Consider the following 24,186-nt stretch of genomic DNA (forward strand, 5'->3'; position numbering starts at 1 on the left):
GCAAAGCTAGTTCAGTATATGATTTAGCTCTATACAGTAATGCAAAACAGCCCTCCAAAATAGTGTGTCCCATTAACGATTTAACACTTCAAAATTTTAGGGGAACCTTGCCACAGACTGGGTTGCGCTGTACAGGGAACATGATGCTAATTTAAAATATAACCTATTTCATGATACCTTTGAGAGTATATTTGAAAACAGTTTCCTAAGAAAACAGTGAAATATAATTGTAAAAGCCATGGCTTACTAAAGGGATAAAAAATCTTACAAATAGAAAAGGGAAATGTATCTTATAGCTAGGAGGAGTCATGACCTCAAAACAATGAAACATTATAAAAACTACTGCACTGTATTAAGAAAAGTTTTTAAAAAGTTCAGAAGTATGTCCTTATGTCTGAGATTAGCACATCTGATAATAAAATTAAAACAATTTGGAATACTGTGTAAAGGGAAACAGGGCCACTGAAAGCACAGGAAGACACGTTCCACATCATTACGAAATGTCGTATTCATGATCTATGAAAAAAGGATTAATTTATGTATGCACAGAAAATTTATCATAAACTATATCACGACAAATATGCGCACTTCCGCAGCATATGTAACTCCTAAAATGGCTGTACGCAGGGATGTCTAAGTATATAGCAATTGCTTTTCCAGTTTAGGCCTACAGATAACTACCTCACCATCGTACAGCTTGTGGATAAAGATACAGGTGAAAGAACACTTGTTGGAAAGACAGGCAGAGAAGACGATTTTTCGCCAAAACCCATCCTTGTTCCAAAAAAGTTTACATTTCGAAGCTGTTTACATATTTTGGTATATACAGCCGTTTAAGAATAGACTCGAAGAAAGGAATCTTATAATTATTGACCAAATAAGACACTCTGCAGTGTAAACAGTCACTAAAACATAGGGTCGAGATTTAGCTTGTTTTCATACGAGTTAAAATCTTCATAACGTTTTCCCACTCCCTTAGTTCCCAATGTCATCAGAAACTCAAGAAATGGGGTCAACTGTTTACGCACGCATCTATCAGCAACCTTTAGTAGATACGCTTAGGACATGACACTGGCACTTCAGGACGGAATGATAGTTACGAAAATTTTTCCAAACAGGTGGCTCAATAACCTTATACCTTAGTGGCAAAAGGAGGGGGCGGTCTTCCAGTCGACAATTCTCAACTTCCTGGGAGAATAAAATGTGTGTAGGGCCGGGAGAAGAATTTCTCGCGAAACTAAAGCTGTGAGGGCGAGTCGTGGGTCACTCTTCGATAGCTTGGTCGGTGTAACACTTTAGACGTTCTTGGATATTTCAGTCGGTAGATCGCTTGCCCGCGAAAGGCAAAAGTTGGAGTCTGGAGTTCCGGTATCGCAGTTTCATCCTGCCAAGGAGTTTCAGTATCAAAACTGTTCGGGAAGCACATAGAATTCAGAGGCAGTGGGATTTGGTACTAATATTTTCGTTCGTGTACTGCTCAGGTTTTAATGAAGTACGGGAAGACATTACATCTGTCTCATCCTGAAACTTTCTCTCCATAAAAATATAAACACCAAGAATAATAAGCCACCGCTTACGAACTCCAAATTCTATGGGGAGTATGCCAGTAGATTATTAGATATAGAGGCCTACTGGGTGGAAACTAGTGCATTAATTTTATGTTGAAAGGTAATAACAAGATTTCCAATAAAATCATTTAAGTAAAATAATTCCAAACATTGAACACATGTGTAAAATTGGATAATTCACGCTCGTAGACAATGTAATTCAATACGAAACAAGCTATTGCGCTAATAGAATTGAAGAAATATTAGGGTTCAAGTGCCTTTAGAATAAGTTAACTAAAGTCAAAACACAAGCATCGACTGGCTGAAGAAGGGCCGGGAAGTGTGGTTCTGACATGAACTAGGGGGTCATCCCGCCCTCGTACATATGTCCGTAGCGAACTCTCATAAGGTGAGTCGAATAGCGTAGACAGAATGCTATCTTCCACTGTACAAGACTTGAGGCTAGGAAAGGAACAGATCAATTAGCGGAGAATGATAGTGGTAATTAGGCATTTACTTGTGATTAACTGAGTACGAGAAGTTAGAGCGATGTAATGTCTCTTGCTGAAATCATTGCGAAAGTAAGTTCGCGGCGTATCCTACGACATGGAGAAGTCCAATGATATAAGCCACTCTGTTGAAGGGCAGATTGTTATGGTTCGACGCCGCGGAAAGAGCATCTATGAAACGGTGAGTATGGTCGGCTTTTCACGTGATTAGGTCGTGAACCGGTACGGGAACTGTCTGAAGGTTGTGAAAAAAAAATAGTTCAAATGGCTCTGAGCATTATGCGACTTAACTTCTGAGGTCATCAGATCGCCTAGAACTTAGAACTAATTAAACCTAACTAACCTAAGGACATCACACGCATCGATACCCGAGGCAGGATTCCAACCTGCGACCGTAGCGGTCGCCCGGTTCCAGACTGTAGCGCCTAGAGCCGCACGGCCACTCCGGCCGGCGAAGGTTGTGAAACTACGGGTACACCACAGGCTGATAGACGTCCACGTTCCACCACATAACGTGGAGCTCGGAGATATCTCGCTCTCCGGGCACAAGTGTTTCGGAGCACGGACACGCCGTTACCGGTATTGGACCGTGGATCAAGTGGAAGCTTGTCGCCTGGTCTGCTGAATCACATTTCTTGTTACTCCAGGTCGATGGTCACGCCTGGATATACCGTCATCAATCCGAAGGTTCATCGCACCAAGATTACCGCTTAGCGCGCTACGGAGGACTTTCACTTGGATTTCCATAGGATCTGTGGTAACAATTGACGGCACCATCACAGCTGTGGACCACAGTAACATTATTGCGGACCGCCTGTATCCCTTTACGTTTGATATCTTTCCCGATAGTAATGGCATCTTCCAGCAGTATAACTGCCCGCATCACAAGACCAGAATCATGCTACATCAGTTTTAGCAGCAAGACAGTGAATTCAAATTGGTATTTTGGTCACCAAATACGTATGAAAAGACACCAAATAAACGCATCTGTGACTCTTCAGGGTGCCAGCTCCGCCACTACATATCTGCAGCCCGTGATTTACAGAAAACTCGTAGGCAGTGCGTAGAGATTTGGTGTCATAAACCTTCACAGACCCAACTAGGACTTTGAAAAATCTTTCCAAGCACACTTCCTTATTACGTACCAACAGTGTACGAAAAGAATACTAATCAGCTGGAGACAAAATTTTGGCTCGTTCGGGTGTCTACTTGTGAGATTTGAAATTTTAACGGTAATAACAATGAACAGCTGGACGATAGAGTAGGCCTCTGACTAGCTGAATGGACTGTTATACCGCCATCACTACAGTCATTAGGCGAGCTTGAAGATGTAATAGAATTGAAGCTGAGTTACCACCATGAGTAGTGTTTTAGTGCCATGTGTTATGCTTTGGTCAACCAATTAATATTCCTTCTTTCATTTAGAGACAGTATGTGTAGTATTTTGAGCTGATTTTTGTTCCCAGACAACGTCGCAACGTTTGGAATTTCAGTCTTAACTGTTGTTTCTCAGCACAAGCTACCCTGGAACACTTTTACTAGCTTGTCAGACTGTTTCTGACCGCCCTCTTTAATTGAGAACCACAGAGCAATTCTTCACATGCCTTAAGGAAGAATTAATGCTTGTGATCGGTAAACAATGTTCCATTTTAATCGATCTAATTGTTCTGATTTTACTAGTCCACTGATGATAAAAGTGTATAGTGTGACAACGGTGGTTTCTTCAGTGGGTACATCTGTGTGCGTCCTGTGGAGTGTAATTGAACATTATTATATGAAAGAGAATCCACTGCCTCCTAAGATATGAGGTGATGTAGAAAATTGTAACCCCTATGTCAACTTTTCGTTGTGCTTTTGTTTGAAAGCATTTGCTGCAGTTAGTTCAGTTTCTTGTACAACTTATTTCTTGTCCTCTCTACTGTCAATACAGAAAGCAGAAGGTAATATTGATAATCCTCCTACATCTTAGGTTAATATGCTCCAAAGCTGTACTACTTTTGTTCGGTATTACTAATATTCCCTGTTTTAAATAGTTTTCCTGGATTTTAACGAGTAACTCCAAATGGATTTGGGTGTTGCTAATAAGGCGTAGCTATTGATCGGCATGCATATGCTGCAGCCATAAATAGATGATGCATGATCTATAATGGAATCGGTGTCTACTGAACATTCGTTTTAAGGAGTTCGATCTTTTTGAAAGAAGTATTCTTAACCAACGCAAATACTGGTGTTGATATGCGTTTCTTTCTTTCCATGGCCACACATCACTTTGTTAGTGACGGAAAAACAGTCATCGACTGTGCCGGTTTTTATCGCCACTCTCGCTATCAAGATAATTCCGCTTTCTCTTCTTGCTAACCACGTAAAACAAATAATATTAGATTCTTCACAAAGGAAGAACATATATAGGTGGCCTGGCGTTGCGTTACAGCGTAAGGAGATAAGCTGCACAGCTAATCAAATGTGCGTGCCTTGGAAAAGTTGACTGGTACTGCAGTAAACCAGCATTTCTCCAATTTTATGCTGGGGACCAATAAGCACTATGTATTATGGGAGAAGAATTAATTTCCTGTATGGAATTGGAGTATGGTCTCGGAGGTTGTTCACTGTGCACAACATAGTTCTTGCAGTATCAACCACAGTAGACAGGAATTTCAGACTGACTTATACCTTTATCCCAACCCACATTTTTATTTGCAATCAAACTTATTTAAATTTGGGGAACACTCATATTCCAATCGCCATTACTCCAGTGGCGTTCCGTTACTGCAATCTACAGCTACGTGGTTACTGAATACAGACTCACTGCATCCACAGCACGGGCCTCATTTTAAGTGTGTGAGCTTGTCGTGTGGGCTATACCATCCTACTGGGTAGCGGAGTGTAGGTTACGATGGGGCTCACCCTTGAGCGCCTTCCCGGCGGGTTTGCACGATGCGTCTCCTTCTTCCAGCAGGCAGCGCATCGCATCCTGGACTCGAGTTTCATCCGACAGCAGCTCCTTCAGGTCCAGGCTGTCGAACGTGGCCGGGTACTTCTCCTGCAACACAGCACACCACTCGCTGTAACCAGAGGACTCATTGCATGCACAGTAATTCGTATTTCCGAAAGAAACTGTCGATATTGCCCGTACCCTTCAAATTACCATCCTGGCAATCGCTTTAAACTGCAACTCGGGAGCCTGTCGGGGAACTGAAGCCACCTTCTTCCCGAAAATGTCTCTAGCACCTTGCCAATGATCCACCTCACGTAGTACATTTCTGAAGTCTTCCTTAATGAGTTGTTGAAGGCATATATACTAAAATTAGCATTGGTATGTGTGTACGCAATAAATGTTTGCTAAGTGTGTACATAAATTACACGATTAATTTTATATGCACAAAAGGTGAAAATGTCGTTAACGACCACATCCCAAAACTTTGTCACCTAACTCGGGTACAGCACCAGAAGATGAAGAAGTAGAGGAAACTTAAAAAACGACAGCGGAAATTGATTGTTGATACTGTCACTCATATTTCAAACTAGAACTCGGTTACTTTACATATACACATGCTGTGCAGGCACTTACTGTGACTCTGTTTGAAATAGAAATATAGACCCATCGCAAACAGTTACTAAATTTTAAGTTCCTCTTATATTATTGTTTACGACGTAATTTGGAGGCTTTGCTCCTTCAACAGCTGCTGGTTCGCAGGTTTAGTTCTAGTTACATTGTTCTTGGAAAATCATCGATGTAGAAGTGTGTAGGTTTTAAATTTATCGCTTTTTGTTCAGAATTCTTTTGGTGAATTAATAAGACGAAATATTCCCTTAATACTTTTTGCTTACCTTTCTCGAGGGCGCTGCATTCGGACTCAACACATTCAGAGTTTACAGACATCACTACAAATGTTACACGCACCTAGCGTTTCATCGTTATGAGAGGTATTACATAGTCTTTCTATTTATTTTTTACAGTTTTTTACGTTAAAGTGTAATGAGTATAGCCTGTTTCTCAAATATGTCATCCATTTAATTAAAAACTCTAAAGCGTATCACAGAATTTGAATTCTGAATGATATTGGATAAACTTCCTCGGTTTGTAATTTGATATGTTTGCAAAAATAACATTTTCTACAAAAAGAGGATGTACAGTAAATAAAACTAAGTGGAATCTGTTGCATATGGTGTGGTTCGAGAGAAGAGGCAAGTTTCGCTAGGGTCCTTATTACTTTTGTGTGTTCGTTGTCAATCGTTTCGTTCAGAATGACAGCTGACTGTCGTTTTTGGTTTCTGTGTACGTCTGAGCTTTCCGTAATCCTTTGCTTTATGCCTTTTGATTGTGCATTCGAAATAGTCAGTCAGGTATTAATGTTTGTCGTTTTGTGTTCTCCCTGGTGCAGAAGGATTCCAACAGTTCACTTACTGTAATTATTTCGTGGAAGGCCTCCATACGTTCTAATACGCTTCCCTGTGTCTAATATACAAGTTGTGACAACTATGCTGAAATTTATACACTGAAGCCTTAATTGGGTTTACGTTATTTGCTAATTGGGTATGATGGATTAATGAGTTACTTTTGAACGACAAACTGATGTTGACCTCACATTTGTTCAGGATCCTAGTTATTCGGTAGCAGATGAGACCAATAAATGTAATACTATCGCGTGGTATGGGACTAATAAATGGTTTACTATCGCGTGGTATGCTGCTATTAAAGGTTATTCAGTTGCAGATGCAGCTATTCTGGCGTGACGAATGTGTGCCAGTCGGTGAAACCGCGACCTGCGGTAATGGTGAGCAACAGCCGACTGGACCGCTCTCTCTCCCGACCCACAATGCACGTACGTCTGTGTGTGTGTGTGTGTGTGTGTGTGTGTGTGTGTGTGTGTGTGTGTATGGGTACCGCTGACCCACACTGACTTGCGGTTTTCCAAAGCCAAGTTGGTTCAAATGGCTCTGAGCTCTATGCGACTCAACTGCTGAGGTCATTAGTCGCCTAGAACTTAGAACTAATTAAACCTAACTAAACCTAAGGACAGCACACAACACCCAGCCATCACGAGGCAGAGAAAATCCCTGACCCCGCCGGGAATCGAACCCGGGACCCCGGGCGTGGGAAGCGAGAACGCTACCGCACGACCACGAGATGCGGGCAAAGCCAAGTACGGTTATCTGGTTTGCATACAGCGTATCTTTGCAGCCAGTCTACTTCTGCTAGCCGGTAAACACTTCTTCGCGTAGAGATATCATTAGTCTTCCCTGCAGCGCTATTTGTTTCTCCCGTTTCTCTCCCAAGCAACCATATTTTACTTACTTTTGTGATTGTATACATTATTTTTTAAGTCAACATCCCTTTTCCTCAACACACTCTGATCGTACAGAAACGAATGCGATGTGGTCAGAAAGTTTTTTTAACCAGTTTCTGACATTGTGCAACAATATTGCGCTAAAGTTCACTGTTTGTGGAAAATTATAACATAAAAGAGATTTTCAACTACCATAGGCAAAAAGTCATCATGGATGCGCAGCTGCAGACCTCTATTTCACAAATGTAACATATTAATAACGAATTAGAGACTCACTCTTCATTTTGTCTTATCACAAATACATTTTATTTGTTTGAAAGTATTTATTAACTGTATAATATGTATACAGCATAGCCATAAATAATAACCGTGGCCAGTGCGGTAGTCCATTATCTGTCGTACAAGCCGATTTTTCTAAATGAATTTATTTTCCTGGACGACAAACATATTTGTCATTGTCGCCTTGAGTTGTGATTTGCCTATTGGATGTATGGATAAAATCGAAGTTACCTATTGCTACTACGACCTAACGTGCTTACTGTAATTGAAAATGTTAGTCGAGTTGCAATTACAGGTTATGTGGCCCTAATGACACTCTCTGATCTCTGCACGTTGTACAAGCCAGAAGAAAAATTCTGAATCCAAAACATAGTTTTAGACACATAGTCATGTGTATACAAGGACGTATCATAAATTCATGATTATTATTTCACGTCGTACGATACGTTTTTATAGAGTTTTCTCTCATTTCCACAACCACCCTCATCCCAACGAATACATTCATTTCACATACTGCCATTGTTGAAGACTATAAAAGTAAGAAGGTTATGCACAGGTCCCTTGGTTGACGTTTATAGTGAATGTTTAGCTGTCAGTAGTGGCGACGGGATCGTTTCAATACATTTCATAAGTGTTTAGTAGTATCCATACATTAGACATTCGCTGCCATTCTTAAGGTAAAAGTGAGCTTCATGATAACAATGCCACCCCTTACGTACCACGCACCTAACTATTAAAGGGGGCGGGAGGCGGGGGAGTGGAGTGGACAGTCGTGTTTGTGCTCCTCTACGATTCAGCCACCGTACGGTTCGTGCAACCACAACACATACATATCCGTAGAGAGGCCAGACTAGCATAGGGTTCCGGAAGTAGTACAGCAACGTTTCCATGTAGTTGCAGGAGCAACAGTCTGAATGACTTATGCTGCAATCTTACATAAGCCAACAAGGAGTTGGTGTGTTGGTACTGTGATTGGCTGAAAAGGACGGGAGTTTACAGCTATTATATTTTCCGAGAACATGCCGTTTTAATCCTACGTTTATTGATGATGGTAGCCCCTTTGATAAAATATTGTGGAGGTAAAATAGTTCCCCACCAGGAATTTCGGATGAGGACTACTGAACTGGTCGTTGTCATTAAGAAAAACAAATCCCTTGATCTGTAGGTCGAAACATGGAGTAGCACATATTTTAAACGTAGAGGCGTCTGCAGGAGAGAAGACGAGAACAGCTACATCAGTCTTCGCACTGAATACCATAACAACAAATTATGTCTTAGCTTACGTCACTATTGTCGGTAACTACTCCTTACGGCGGAAGGGCAAGTATGCATAATAGAACAGCAAAACAAGTGCGTTCACAGGAATCTCACAAACTACGTGCTACTGCGCGTTCTCAAATCAGAATGCCTATCAGTGAATGTGACAGAACCACAGTTGGAAACATGGAAGCAAGAATCGAAGAAAAATCAAAGGACAAGTCTTTAATGAAGGTGTAAAATTCAGGTCAACATAGAAATCTACCTGAATATGGAAGTAATTTTGGGTACCATGATGGAAACGATGGTCCCAGTTTCACTGACTGAATAAAAATAAGTTGTCGTACGACATACTCAACTGCTGGGTGGTTATGATTAAAGTGAAACTACTCACCGTTCTGTGTGAGCTGTAATTATTGTATGGCAACGAGATGTGGTAATTATGCTAGTGCATTAATGTGGAACCTATTTACGCTGAAAAAAAAATAGTTTCGAATTTGCCCACAAGGTGCAACTCTAGCCCTGTAAAATATCTCGCCGACGTTTCCGTCGCACACACTGAACAATTTGTGTAAATCAACATTATTCCTTTCTCATTGGTTTAACATTTTCTGCCCACGTCCTGTTCCTAATCCATTACATATGGTAACATTTATATACTTCTTGCATTCACAGCGCCAAATTTGCACCTGGTGGCCAAAATTGGAACTAATTCTTTTTCCAGTGTAAATGGGTTCCACTTTAAAGCAATAGAATATGTACAAGTGTCGGTGCCGTATGATTATCACAGCCGACACTGGGCCTCAGTGAGTAGCTAAACTTTAATAATAACAATCTGGTAGGTTATTAAGAAGACAGCTAAGTTAGGAATGCTTACAAACTTGAAGTCATATATTCCCTATTGAAACTACAGCAGTCTAAGAAGTGTAAAATGAGATATTTCAAATATTTGGGGACCCACGAACAGAACATCATTGTAGGAGAATGTCAGCATGGGGCCATAGCCACCAGGCTACTTATAAACTTACTAGAAAACAAAGGTCCCACAGCAGTTCCTTAGTGGTGCGCCTGAAGTAGGTTTGCTACCTGAAAGCATTGTGTGCAACTGTGTATCAAGAATTGTGGGTGCTTATGGAAGACTGTGTCTAATTGAAGACTTTGCACTAGAAACGCGGAGTGGCTCTTGGCAACGAGAGGTGATGCTTACCTCGGTGGCCGCGACGAACGCCAATGAGGCGCAGAGGAGCAGAGCTACGTGACGGTTCATGCTGGTGGTGTCGGCGCTGTGAGCTACCTGTTGTCGACTGTGCCGCAGTGACGGCTGGCGCGGCTTATATGCCGGCCTGGCGTGGCCTGGAGTGGCGGCGTATCGCTCTGTGGTTGCCGGAGGAGGGAGCGGGGGTCGATCACCCGACACCTCAGCCCCACTGGTTCACAGCGGGCCACGGCCGGTTACCACCTCCACCACCACTGCCGGTGTTCCACATTGATTACAAGTCACGACCTAGTCTCCTCAAACACTCTCCACCGCCTCACACAAATGCCGAAAACACATCAAGGTTCAGGTATCATCGTTGACCAAAGCGTTATTAAATTTTGTGAGTTACAAAGCAACTTTCGTTTTTTCTAGGCGAATTCTCAGTCTGTGTTTTTCCAGTTATTAGTGTTCCACACCTCAGTCGGTAGAAGAGAAATCCTTATAGCATCACTTTGTTGCATCTGCCCCTCTCGGTGCCTGTCTGTCACACTTTTCTCAAGGAAAGAATGGTTAAAAATATCAAGGTTAAATTTATATCATATTTTAATCTGTAAGGTCTCTGACGGTGAATGAGTTTAAGCTATTGGGTTAACAAGGTCAAAAAGATAAGGCCACTTATGTCACATATTTCGATACTCGCTAACTAACTCATCAAAACCTATACGGTATTTCATGTGACCTAGAAATATGAAATTTGACAAGAATCAAAATTTCACATTACAACTAAAGAAAAAAATCCGAAAATTATTAAAACGGAATTATAACACACGAAAAAAATTCTTTTGGGTTGTTTATTAAATAACTGTCTGTCCATTCATCCATCTTTTAAGACCTCTTTTTATTAGCAAGAGGTAGACGTATAAATTTGAAATTTGTGACGTATTCTAAGGTCTGCAGTCCTTGGCAGTGTAATTAACGTAAGCTTCAAACTCAATGGAATCAAAAGGTATTGCTATTTATGTCACAAATTTTCGTGCTCACAAACTAGCTCATCCAAACTATAGAGTATCTGCAAGGAAGCAAGGTCTCACTCTACATGCAAAGGAAAAAAGTCCATAATTGGTCATTTCTAATTAAATCATATCACTTCTTTCTCATTTGTTATCCGAATGCCTGCCTATCCTGTTAAGATCCCCTTTTCCCAGGAATGTGTAGGTGTATATCTTCCCTGCATCGATATCGATAAAAAGCCAGAAATGTCTAGATTCTCAATTCCTGGTATCAATGAAATGTCTGTATAAATAATAAAGTTTGTACCAAACCCTCGGTACGTGAGTCCTACTCGCACTTCTCCGGATGTTTATTTGTTTATTTTTCTTTCGCAATGCACGAAACGACTCTGTTGACTCATAACCAGCACCGATTCAGAAAATGTCGCTCTTGTGAAAGACAATTGGCTGTTTATTCTCAACAAATAATGAGTGCTAACGACAAGTGATCTCAAGAAGATTATTTCCAGATTTCCAAAGGGCGACTGACAATTTTCATCACAGATGGCTTCTATTCAGTGTGACATCCTCATAGTTGTCCGACTGGATTCGTGACTTCCTGTTAAAACTATCACAGTGAGTAGTATCATGGGACGTTATCTACTCAAACAGAAATGGTATCTGAGGTTCTCAAATGTAACGTTATAGGCCTTCTGCTGTTCGTAATTATTTAAAGAATTTAACAGACAATCTCAGTCGCCCTATCAGTTTGTCTGGTCTATGTGAACGAATTGCAGAATAATTTCGACAAGATATCTGCACGGTTGGCCCCAAAGAAGAAATAGTGTGAAGGCTTTCTCACGAATACTAATAAAGTTCATAAAATTTCGGTTATATGTTAAATAACACAGATTTAATGGTTGTAGATTTAAGAATGGGAAAAGAAATTTCGGAATTACTAGATGACGATCAGTTCAGCTTTAATAAAGGTGAAAGCACTAGAGAGGCAGTTCTGACGTTGCAATTGATAGTGGAAGCAAGACTTAAAAAACATCATCCACGTTCATAGAATTTGTCGACCGGGAATAAGCGTTCCTGAATGTCGAAATGTGCAAAATGTTCGAAATTCTGAGGCGAATAGGGGTAAGATGTAGGGCAAAACGAGTAATATACAGTATGTACAAGCGCCAACAGGGAATAATGAGAGTGGAAGACCATGAGCGAAGTGCTCGGAGTAAAAAGGAACCATGACGGAAATAAAAGAAAGGTTCAAGAGTGAGACTGAAATCCAGGTTGAAAGGATATCAATGATGAGATTCGCTGATGATTTGCTGCTCTCAGTGAATCTGAAAGAGAATTACAGGATCTGTTGAGTGGAATGAACAGTCCAATGAGTACAAAGTATGGACTGAGATTACATCGAAGAAAGACAAAAAGAATGAGCGGTAGGAAAAATGACAAACTTGATATCGAAATCAGGAATCTTGAAATAGCCGAAATTAAGGAATTTTGCCACCTAGGAAATAAAATAACCGAGGACGGACGGAGCAAGGAGCACACAAAAAGCAAACTAGCACTGGAGAAAAGGGCATTCCTAGCCAAGAGAAGTCTGCTTCATTTTAAGGAAGAAATTTTTGAGAATGTACATTTGGAGAACAGCATTGTATGGTAGTGAAACATGAATTGAGGGAAAATCGGAACGGAAGTGAACCGAAGTATCTGACATATAGTGCAACAGAAGAATTAGGCGGAGTGAAAAGGTAAGGAGTGGGGAGGTTATCCGCAGAATCGGCGATCATAGGAGTGTATGGACAAAACCGTTAAGAAGAAGGGCCAGCATGATAGGACATCTGTTGAGACATGAGGGAACTGTTTCCACGATGGAAGAGAGAACTATAGAGGATAAAAACTGTTTATGAAGAATAAGATTGGAACACATCCAGCAAATAACTGAGACGTACGGTGCTACTCTGAGACGAAAAGACCGATACAGGAGAGGAATTCGTGGTGTCGCATGAAACATCATACCAATCTGAAAAAAATAAAAAGAGAGAGATTGAACTAAATACATTGATTTTACCACTACGCACGAACTGAAATCACTTAGGAAATGTCATAGGAGAGATGAACCAAAGACTAAAGTATTAGAATATGCAACAGAATTACTAAGAAGACTGCACATACTACGCTTTTTCGTCCTTTTTTGTAGTATCGCAGCACATATAGGATCCTTACCGGCTATGAACGGATAACGTGAGAAAAGTTCAAAGAAGGGCAGCTCGTTTTGTATTATCACGAAATAGGGGAGAGTTGTCACGGATATGAAACGCGAGTTGTCTCAATCATTAAAAGCCGGCCAGGGTGGCCGAGCGGTTCTAGGCGCTACAGTCTGGAACCGTGCGACCGTTACGGTCGCAGGTTCGAATCCTGCCTCGGGCATGGATGTGTGTGATGTCCTTAGGTTAGTTAGGTTTAAGTAGTTCTAAGTTCTAGGGGACTAATGACCTCAGAAGTTAAGTCCCATAGTGCTCAGAACCATTTGAACCATTTGAGCCAATCATTAAAAGATAGGCGTTCTTCGAAGTGGATACCGCTTAGAAGGATATCTGCGCTCCCTTAACATTAGGCGTGTTTTTATTTCTGTAGTTTCACTGGATAGATCAGGACGGCGTTTCATTTCTGATGCTTTCTCACACGCAGGAAAAATGTTGATGGCATCTTTACCCTCTGCCATAGATGTGCAGAGTGTAACACAGACACAACGTGAAGGTTCCCTTTTCTGACCCAGGAAAACTAAGGATAAAATTGCATGTTTGCTTCCAGAAGTAAATGACTGATTTGTATCCCACGTTAAACGACGAACCCAACTTAGACAAACGACAGATTCCCAGTACTAAAGTTTGCCCTGTGTTGTTTCCAATCAATATTGCGCAAAAGTCTTTCTAACGTTTGGTGAAGGAAACGGGGTAAAATATTTTAGTTGAAATCGACAACTTCGGAAATATTCTCAAAGAATTAAAACTTCAAATAAACGTGGAGTTTCCTGGTCTGTAATGTTTTGACACTGTTTAGCATTATTTTATTCTTCTGTTCTGTCGACTAATACCATTATTATGACCTTCAAATGACACTGTTGCTGTGAAAAAAATGGATCCTATTTATTGATCGGTTTTGCAAAATCCCAAAATATATAAATTCGGGAGCAAGAAGTCATTCCTAGCACCGTTTCTGTCACAAGATTTAGTGCAGTCTTCGTAGTATTGCTTCTGGTTGACGAAGAAATCGCAGTGGCTCTCAAACTGAGCACAATAAAATTCATAAGATTTCGTGCCTGAATTTTTAGTACTGATGGAAACGTTTCTTTCCAAATTGGATAGATAAATACTTTTTTCCGATATCTGCTATATAGTCTGTTATGATTATGTTGGGCTCGTTCACATTTGTTATTTAAAAATAATTGCAGGTATTGTAAGGTCTGAGGATGAGACAGAGATAAAGCTGAGATGTGTGTCAGTGCCGTCGGGTTTAAACGAGACTGACTAATTGAGATTTTAGCCTTGCAGTCACCGTGATGAGGTAGAGAAGATGGTGGTGTAAGAACGAAACGGAGGCCTGGTACTGTTAACCGGGGTTTCGACGTCTTTGTGAGATAGTGTTGCAATGTCCGCTGGCAGACGTGGAGGCAGATTAAGCACTTCTACCGAAGTAGGGAACAGTTACGAGGGTATGCTGAAACGTAATGCCACAAAGTTTTTCATTCTGTTCTAAATATCGGTTGACTTGTTACCTGTCATGCTTATTAGACGGTCGACTTTGTCGCATCACTAACGCATGTTGTAACCCTCTGCCGTCAGAGGGTGCAGAATTGAAGCGTCTAACACGGCATTGGTAACGTAACTATGTCAGTGTGTGTGAAACAGCACAGAAACCTGACGGCACGAATTTGAAGACTTCGTCCACACATAAGCTCCCTCTCCTTGAACATGAGAATAAAAGATCACACATGAGCGCAGCTACATCCGCAAAAGTCTGACGCCTTGGGTTCACTGTCACTCATTTTCCTCCATACAATCCTGATTTCAACCCATCCGATTTTCATGCTTTCAGAACTTAAACAACACCTTCAAGAGTTTAACTTTCATAGTGATGAAGCGGTGCAAGCAGAGGTGAGGTTGGACTCCATCAAAAAAGTCAAACATTCTGCAGTGACGATATGAAAAAACTGGTGTCTCGTAGAGAGAAATGTGTTCATCGCCAGGCTGACTGTTGAGAAATAAATATTTAGGCATGAGGACTGAAGATGTAGAGTATTAATAAAGTCATTTAATTAAAAAAACTGTTTAGAGTCTTTACATGAAAAATTCAGAGGCATTACTTTTTAGAATGCTAGATTTTATTTGGAAACGATGGTATACTAAATATAACTTGAACCTACCTGATACGATCATATACAAACGTATATCAGTAATCAGTGAGTACTTCGAGATGCGGTTCCCAGAAAGTCGCAGCGATCATTGGGATGAATTTTGTGACGTACGCAAGTTATTTTTACGTTCATACCTGCCGCATTATGATACCGAATTGTTTTTAATGGAACTGTCAAGCTTTTTATGTAATTCTGGAGAGACAAGTGGACTTAAATTTGAAAACACGTTTGGATATTGATAATATGGTGACAGGATAAACCACTGTCACAAACCTTTGTTAGGACAACAGATTCCTCAAACTTCTACTCCACTGTACGAAAAGTGACCAAACTCGATTATTATGTTTACTATTGTGACTGCCAAGCGCTAGAAATTTTGATATTGAGCTTTGACAGATGTTCGTTGATGATGCATGTATATTTATGTTTGTGTGTGTGTGTGTGTATGTGTGTGTGTGTGTGTGTGTGTGTGTGTGTGTGCATGTCTGTGTCTGTGGTGCGAGAAGAAAGAAATTTTATTGTTGTACAACACGGGTTGCACACTTGGTGATTATTATCATTTACCAATCCACAGATTTGTGGCAGATTAGCTTCAGTCATTATAGCAGATATTTGCAAACACTTTGTTCGCTGGAATACAAAATCGTACGAGAGACAACCACAGAAGTGTCGTGTGTCATCTTCGAATACTTTTTCGTGCAGTATTACTATTGCCTTAGCCTGCCTGTTGTACAGGCTTAAAAATAACAATAAAGTAAAAAAAAAAATCACGGACGGAGCAAGGAGGACATCAAAAGCAGACGAGCACTGGCAAAAAGGGCAATGATGGCCAAGAGAAGTCTACTAGTATCAAACATAGGCCTAAACTGGAGGAAGAAATTTCTTGTAATATACGTTTGGAGCACAGCATTGTATGGTAGTGAAAGATGGGCTGTGGGAAAACCGGAACAAAAGAGAATGGAAGCATTTTATATGTGTTGCTACAAGAAAATGTTGAAAATTAGGTGGACTGGTGAGGTAAGGAATGAGGTGCTGCGCAGAATCGGAGAGGAAATCACTGACAAGGAGAAGGGACAGGATGAGAGGACATCTATTATGTTATTAGGGACTGACTTCCATGGTACTAGAGGGGGCTGTAGAGGGCAAAAACTGTAGAGGAAGACTGCTCTTGGAATACATGCGGCTGATAATTGAGAACGTAGGTTGCAAGCGCTACTCTGAGAAAATTCGTGCTGGGCTGCATCAAACCAGTCAGATGACTGTTGACTCAAAAAAATAAATAAATAAATAAATAAAATAAACGTAGTCAAAGGATTTTCTCGGTAATGTAGTGTGGATCGTTGGCCGTCCACTAATGACTCTCCCATACCACCTCTGATGCGCATCTCATGCCTCTGACTGCGATGGAGAGAGTAACCCAGAAACATTTTGTACCATATAGACCAGCGTGAAAAATGTCCTGTTTGAGACTCTTTGGTCGTAGCAGCTGCATATGGCATATGCTGTCATAGAATTTGTGCAACATTCCAACAAGGCTGCTGCTCGTCATCTATATGTTCGACTGACTCATTGAATTGTTGTTCAGTTTTTATGACACAATTCGACACAATGCTAATAATATTTTAAGCAACACGAAAACTGTCTGCACAAGGATTCACGATGTTGATGTGGACGTCCACTTAATAGTCTCGCTAATGCATAGCTTCTCATCATTAAACACTGAATGAGTGCAGTTATACCATTCCACGGATCTGCACATCATTTACGGATTTGTGACTAATGCTGCTGCCTGGTATTGCCCAGTTGTTTCCACTCACACTAAAAATCAAATGGCTCTGAGCACAATGGGACTTAACATCTGAGGTCATCAGTCGACTAGAACTTAGAACTACTTAAACCTAACTAACCTAAGGACATCACACACATCCATGCCCGAGGCAGGATTCGAATCTGCCACTGTAGCGGTCGCGCGGCTCCAGACTGAAGCGCCTAAAACCGTTCGGCCACACTGGCCCGACCACACACACTGATCGGATATATACCGCCTCTACCTAGCTGAAAGGGGCTCCATGGCATAATAGCTAATGGTAGCTGATTCATAGCTCCAGTGGCAGCTTTCGTTACGCTACAAACGGAAGCCCTATCAGTATTAAGGTGTGAGAGGATGCCTGGTACGAGGCTGCTTGTTCATAGGCCAAAATGTGTGCAAACGGTTATCGATACTCCTAGCTGACAGCGGCCCCAAGTAACAATTATCTACCTACGCAGCAGCTTCTGACTGTAGATTTCAGCATCCCAGGAATGAAACTAAGTGTCACTAGTGACCGGAACCGGAATGATGGATATTTGAACATCAGTTGAGGAATCGGCACAACCTGTAATACACAGCTGTAAAACACTTACACAACATGTTGGATTTTCCAGCCTTCTGCAATGAGCTATCTGAGATTTAGTTACTGGACTCGTGACAGCTATAATGGCGGTCCAAAATTTTTTATAAATGCAGAAAAATACTGGAAACAACAGTCCCCTCTCTTAGCGGATCAAAGACAGACGTTATAGAACACATTTCAGTACAAAAGAACTCCTAAATAACGAAGGAGTCAGTCACAATTTTCTCGCGGTTTCTTTTTTTTTTTTTTTTTGAATCACGAAAGAAATTATGTAACTGAGACCGTCAATATGCTTCTTCCGGTGGATTGTATACGGTCACGTTCACAAGCGAAAAATACGGATAACCTTCAATTGCTTATTAGAATTCAGTAAATGCGTCCAGCTTCGTGCGCGTTTGTCCCTTTTATCGGCCCTCAGTGCAACATCTGTGATCAGAGGTGCTGACTGCCCACTTGTGTCTGAAGATGGTGGTGGAATAAGGGAAAGCGAGAAAAACCTGGCATACAGGAAAATGCTTGAGTAATCATATACTCGTCTAGCGGTAAGAATTTATCAGTAAATTAATTGAGAAAGAAGAGCATTTAAGACGGCACCAACCTGAGTAAAAGTAAAATGGGACACTACTAACCGATGATCAAGAGGTATTGGAGCGTTGGGTAGAGTATTTCAGTGAACTGTTGAATGCTTCAGAGTCCCTATCGAAGATATCCCAGTCCTTCCAGAAGATGATGACATAGTACTTCACCCCTTCCCAAGGAGAAATGAACAAAGAAATTGTTAGATTCAAGAACAATAAAGCATCAGGGACTGACAATAGAACATCTGAACTATTGAAAGCTGGAAGAGTTGAGCTATATCTTAGAATCTACAAGACTGTGTGCCTCATCTGGGAAAAGGAAGAGTTTCCAGAAGAATGGAATGTAGGGACAGTGCGTCTGGTGCGTAAGAAAGGAGCTCTATTTGAATGCTGCCGCTACAGAGGGATAACAGCCTTTAAATATTGTACGAGTAAAGTACTATAAAATACCCTGTTTAGTGGAATTTCACCTGTAGCAGAAGACATTATTGAAAACTATCAATGCGGGTTCAGAGCAGAAAACTCAACTGTAAATTAGATATTGGTTCTCCGACAAATAGTAGAAAAGACACATGAATTCAATGTTGGCGTCCACCATCTTTTCATTGACTTTAAATATGCGTATGACACAATAAACCTGGCCAAACTTTATGAGGCAATGGGAGAATTTCTAGTGCCTGAAAAATTATTATATGTCACCTTAAAGCATCCCCCGTGTACCTTGCGGGTGCAGCCCAGGCTATCACCTCAGTTTCCCACTCGAACTGGGCTAAGACAAGGAGATGGGCTTTCTTACCAACTTTTCATCTTGGCACTTGAAAAAGAGGTAAGTGAAACGGGAATTCAGACAAGAGGTAAAATCTACTATAAGTCTGTACAGTTGCTGGGATATGCAGATGACTTGTATTTAATGAGCAAAATACCTAGAGATCTACAAAATACATTTTCAGCTTTGAAATTGAGTGCAGAGAAGATAGCCCTGAGTATTAATGAAGAAGTATATGTGTAATTGCACTAACCATCCCTTACAGCCCACAATAACCCTTGATGGAATGACATTTGAGCGAGTGGAATGTGGGGCTAAAGATAAAAGCAAATGGGACCATCTTTACTGAAATTACCGCTCGCATAAGTACTTCTAACCGTCGCTACTTTGGAATGTTGCGACATTTTAAATCTATCACGAGGGACAAAGTGCCGACTTAGCAAAACGCTGATACACCCAGTACTTACTTATGGCTCAGAAATATGGATAATTACAAAGCAGGGTGAAAAGAAACTGAGATCACGTGAAAGAAGTATACTGAGGAGGATTTTTGGACCTGGGGAAGGCGAAGGAACAACGAATTTTATAAGGCGGATGATGTGGTAAAGTTCATAAAGATGTGTAGACTGAGATGGGCTGCACATGCAATGCGACTAGATGAGACAGATCCCGCAAGGAATGCCTGCTGCAGTGAACCTGGAGGAAGGAGAGCAATAGTAAGTCATAGGTTGAGACGGAGCGACGAGGTTGGAGAGGACGCTGCCCGAGTCGGTTGCCGTAACTGAGGTCGAAGTCCAGAGAAGAATGGCAGAAAATTATTGAGGAGGCCAAGTCCCACCCCGGGATGTAGTGCCAATTGAAGAAGAAGAAGAACAAAGTTACCGTGTCATAACGTTTAAAATTTGTAAATGCCTTTTCGAAGGATTAGAAGCAAAGTGAGGTGGTATGAGGTAATTGAATAGCTAAATTGCTTCTCTGGATCGCCGTGTTATTGGTCTATAAAAAGCAACAGCATTCAAACCTTTTTCAGCTAGGAGTCGATTTTCATCAAATAAACCATGTCTTTGAGGCTCGCAAATTAGTAAAGTGGAAAAGTACAGAATTTGCAATACACTCAATGAACAGAAAGAGGAATGAAACACTGGACAGTAAAAGGGAAAGAATAGGGTTTAGATGTGAGTGGAGTGATTGTGAATGTTCACTGTGGATCACTTAAAAATGAAAGGTCCAAATAGTTAAAAAAAAAAAAATGGCTCTGAGCACTATGAGACTCAACTTCTGAGGTCATCAGTCCCCTAGAACTTAGAACTACTTAAACCTAACTAACCTAGAGACATCACACACATCCATGCCCGAGGCAGGAGTCGAACCTGTGACCGTAGTGGTCTCGCGGCTCTAGAGTGTAGCGCCTAGAACCGCACGGCAACTCAGGCCGCCTAATAGTTCTGAGTGGGACAGCCGATAACAGAATACTCTGATTCGTAGTTAAATACAGGCTATCCTCGCAGAGTCCCAAAGGCCTTCTAGAGTTGTATCTTTTGCGTCTTGCTAAGTACCCGGCCCGCAGATCTCCTTCACGTAATCCGAGGTCGTCCTAGTTTCCTCCAGCTTGTGTGACCCCATCAGTCGTCGGTTGCCCTGAGACAAGGTGAAGGATTTGAAAGGAGCCTCCACATTCTCTTCTTAATTCGCTCTTCTGTTGGTCTCTATGTGAGTATTTTCCAAACGTTACTAACTATAGAAGACATAGATCCTCCTACAGTAGCATTATTTCAGGAATCCTTTAATAAGGTGGGTTACGTAACTCTTTCAGGGATGAGTTATATTTGAAGAACACAAATACTTGAAAGTTTCTGTTAAATATTGTGTGTTTGATATTGAATTTGGCTAGCTTCACAAATAGATTGCATATGTCAGAGCGTACTCCTTGAACTGTTGATTTGGCGCTAATAATCCGCCATCTTCTCTTGTCATCAATCTGCTGGTATTAGTGAACTTAATTTCTTCCTCTATAGCGTTTCCACTTACGTGGATGCCATATTGATTCTCAGTTCGCTGGAAATTTCTATTACTAATAATGACTGGAAATTTTCTTAGTAAAAGGGTCTGTTTAATTTAGGACAAGAGGTAGCAGACATTTGTGTCTTACTTGTGAATCCACGTCAAGGGCTCCTGTTTCAATATTTTTCATCTGATGTTTCATAAATCAATTTCCTAAGCACGATCAAAATCCAAGAAGTTACGTTAAACTGTGAAAACTATTGCTTGATGACTTGTAGAGTACTGATCTGACTTATACTTGTCGTACCTTTCCCGAATCCCGACTGGTATGAGGTAAGAACATCGACCTACTTCTGTAACCTTTTCATAAGTATTTTCCTCATGATGCTTCGAATAATAGTTAAATTATACCTCTCTAGTTTCTGTAAGCTAAAAGATCGTTTTTCCTCAAGAACTTTGACGCGATATTCTAGATGAGTCTTTATCAGAACTGTTGCATAGCAGTACTTTATGAGCATGATACCGATGTAGTGAGTGCTTCCAGACTTCACTTTCTGTACGATATAAAAAAAATTGTACCTTAGGTGCCAAACTGCAATTTTGAGCTACAGTACATCGGTGCATCTCGGTATGTCGATGATTTTCTACTACCCTGTTTTATTGTCATTCGTGGCGAGCTATCATCCGCATTTCAAGCAGGTTATGCCTGTCCGTACACATCGAGAGCTTCTATTGTTGTCTCCGTGCTTGCCAAACCCTACCTTTCCTCAATCTGCAATCTTTGGAACATTATGGGCGGGTCCCTTCTACCATGTATGGATTTTGACGATCTAACGCCACAGTTTGACAATAGAAGGACGTACAACAACTCTGTTAATTAGTGCCAAGAAGAATAACTGTCTGCATAAAGCGGACTAACGCGATTTTGGCTTGCCCAATTTGTGAAGCTCTTTCTCTTGACCAACTCATTGGTTTCTTCTGAAATTATAAATATTTGCTTTTCTGTGCATATAAATCACATCTACCGATTTCCGTTCCATTCGAGTAATTCCTTCGTGGTGCACCGGTTTTTCTTTCTTTTAGATGTATTATCGGTGATATTTACTACGCTTTGCGGTCCGAATTTGTTGAATAAAAGCCTGCATAAAAGTGTCCTGCACATGCGTCAGTCCTGATAGTCTTGGATGAAAGGATATTCTTATAGCCGGCCATGGTGGCCAAGCGATTGTTAGGCGCTACAGTCTGGAACCGCGGCACCGTTAGTGTCGCAGGTTCGAATCCTGCCTCGGGGATCGATGTGTGTGATGTCCCTAGGCTAGTTAGGTTTAAGTAGTTCTAAGTTCTAGGGGACTGATGACCTCAGAAGTTAAGTCCCATGACGCTCAGTGCCATTTGAACCGTTTCAGCACATTTTGATAGTGACTGTGGGAAAACCGGAACATAAGAGAATCGCAGCATTTGAACTATTTGATATTCTTATATTCACCTTTCATTCCCCTTGAATTCACAATGGTTTTGCTGTTCCGTCGATGGTTTAGAAGTATCTTTCCTTCCATTTGACTGTCATTAGTATCACTTCACTTGTGAAAATTGCAGCTATCGGAAGATCTTTTTCATGATCCATTTGATTACCATGTATTTCAGACGGAATGCCTGAGTAATAAAGGTTCCCTTAGAGTTCATCTCTCAGTTTATCTATTTAAATAACAGGATGTAGATAACTGAAAAGCCTTAAGCTGATCCTTAACTTATACCAAAAAAATTGTTGAACAAGTTAATGAAATTTGCTACTGTGGTGAATATCTAACAGAGCCTTTGCCGAGCCCTTATTCGCTTTCCCTCAGTGGCATTCCGCAGTTACGGTAGAACGCCCGGCTATGCCGTTCCCGTTACCATGGCGGCAGTAATGTCGGTTTTATTTACGACATGGTGTGTATTCATCTGGCTTGTATAGCTGGCGATGTTTCCACCTATGTGTGTACTGTTTGTGCTGTTGCCAATTACTTACAAAACACGCCATTTTCTTAGCAGCCCTCGTAACATTCGCTATTTTGAAGACACTTAACCTGAGATAACTAGTCTGAATCCTAATGACAGAAGACATTTTGAGCATTCCAGAATGAAATTTTCACTCTTGAGCGGTGTGTGCGCTGATATGAAACTTCCTGACAGATTAAAACTGTGGGTCGGACCCATACTCGAAGTCGGGACCTTCGCCTTTCGCGTGCAAATGCTCTATCGACTGAGCTCCCCAAGCACGACTCACAACCCGTCGTCACAGCTTTACTTCCGCCAGTACCTCGTCTACTTCCCCTACCTCCTGCCAGGAGAGCTTCTGTGAAGTTGAGACGAAATGAGACGAACAGGAATGACTCATTAATTCAACGTACGATGAGTAATCACCACGGACGGCAATACTCCCATGCTGGCCACATTCCTTCCGTACCTCCAGCTGCTCGGGTTGACAACTGTTGGGACCGTTGGAGCATTTGGACGTGCTGCTGTACGTCTTCGCAACACATCCAACACTTGATCGATGGGACTCAAGTCGAGCGAGAATTGGCAGACCAGTCCATTCGCCGAGTAATATCCTCTCGTTCCAAGAGTTACACACCTGCACTGTTAGATGCGGTCGCACTTTTTCATCCATAAAAATGAGATCAGGGCGGAGTGTACGCTCATGGAGGAGACGTACAGTGCAGTAAAAACGTTGACTGGTGACTGCTCAGCACACACACGCAACATTACGCCTCCACTTACCATGTCACCTGGGCTGCTAAAACGATCATGTTCGTGGGTGCAATACATTTTCCCACCTTTCGCCTTAAGAGTACGTCTGCGCCGATGACCTCTCATTGAATCCTAGCAGTGGGTCGCAGTACCCGTACATTAAAATCTTCTCTGCTGCTGTGTTTCAGCCCGTGGAGCACTTCTTGCTGTTGCGTTACCCAATGC

At 41.4% G+C, this 24,186-nt stretch overlaps 1 protein-coding gene across 1 annotated transcript in view; it reads right to left on the reverse strand.

Moving 5' to 3' along the window:
• Nucleotides 1-24,186, reverse strand: part of LOC124616440 — a 229,386-nt gene that overhangs the window by 49,936 nt on the left and 155,264 nt on the right. Inside the window, exon 6 of the mRNA XM_047144748.1 lies at nt 10,088-10,307. Coding sequence (XP_047000704.1) covers nt 10,088-10,307 — 220 coding nt within the window. The remainder of the gene's footprint in view (nt 1-10,087; nt 10,308-24,186) is intronic.

The sequence above is a fragment of the Schistocerca americana genome, chromosome 5 (genome assembly GCF_021461395.2).
Source record: "Schistocerca americana isolate TAMUIC-IGC-003095 chromosome 5, iqSchAmer2.1, whole genome shotgun sequence".
NCBI lineage: Eukaryota > Metazoa > Arthropoda > Insecta > Orthoptera > Acrididae > Schistocerca > Schistocerca americana.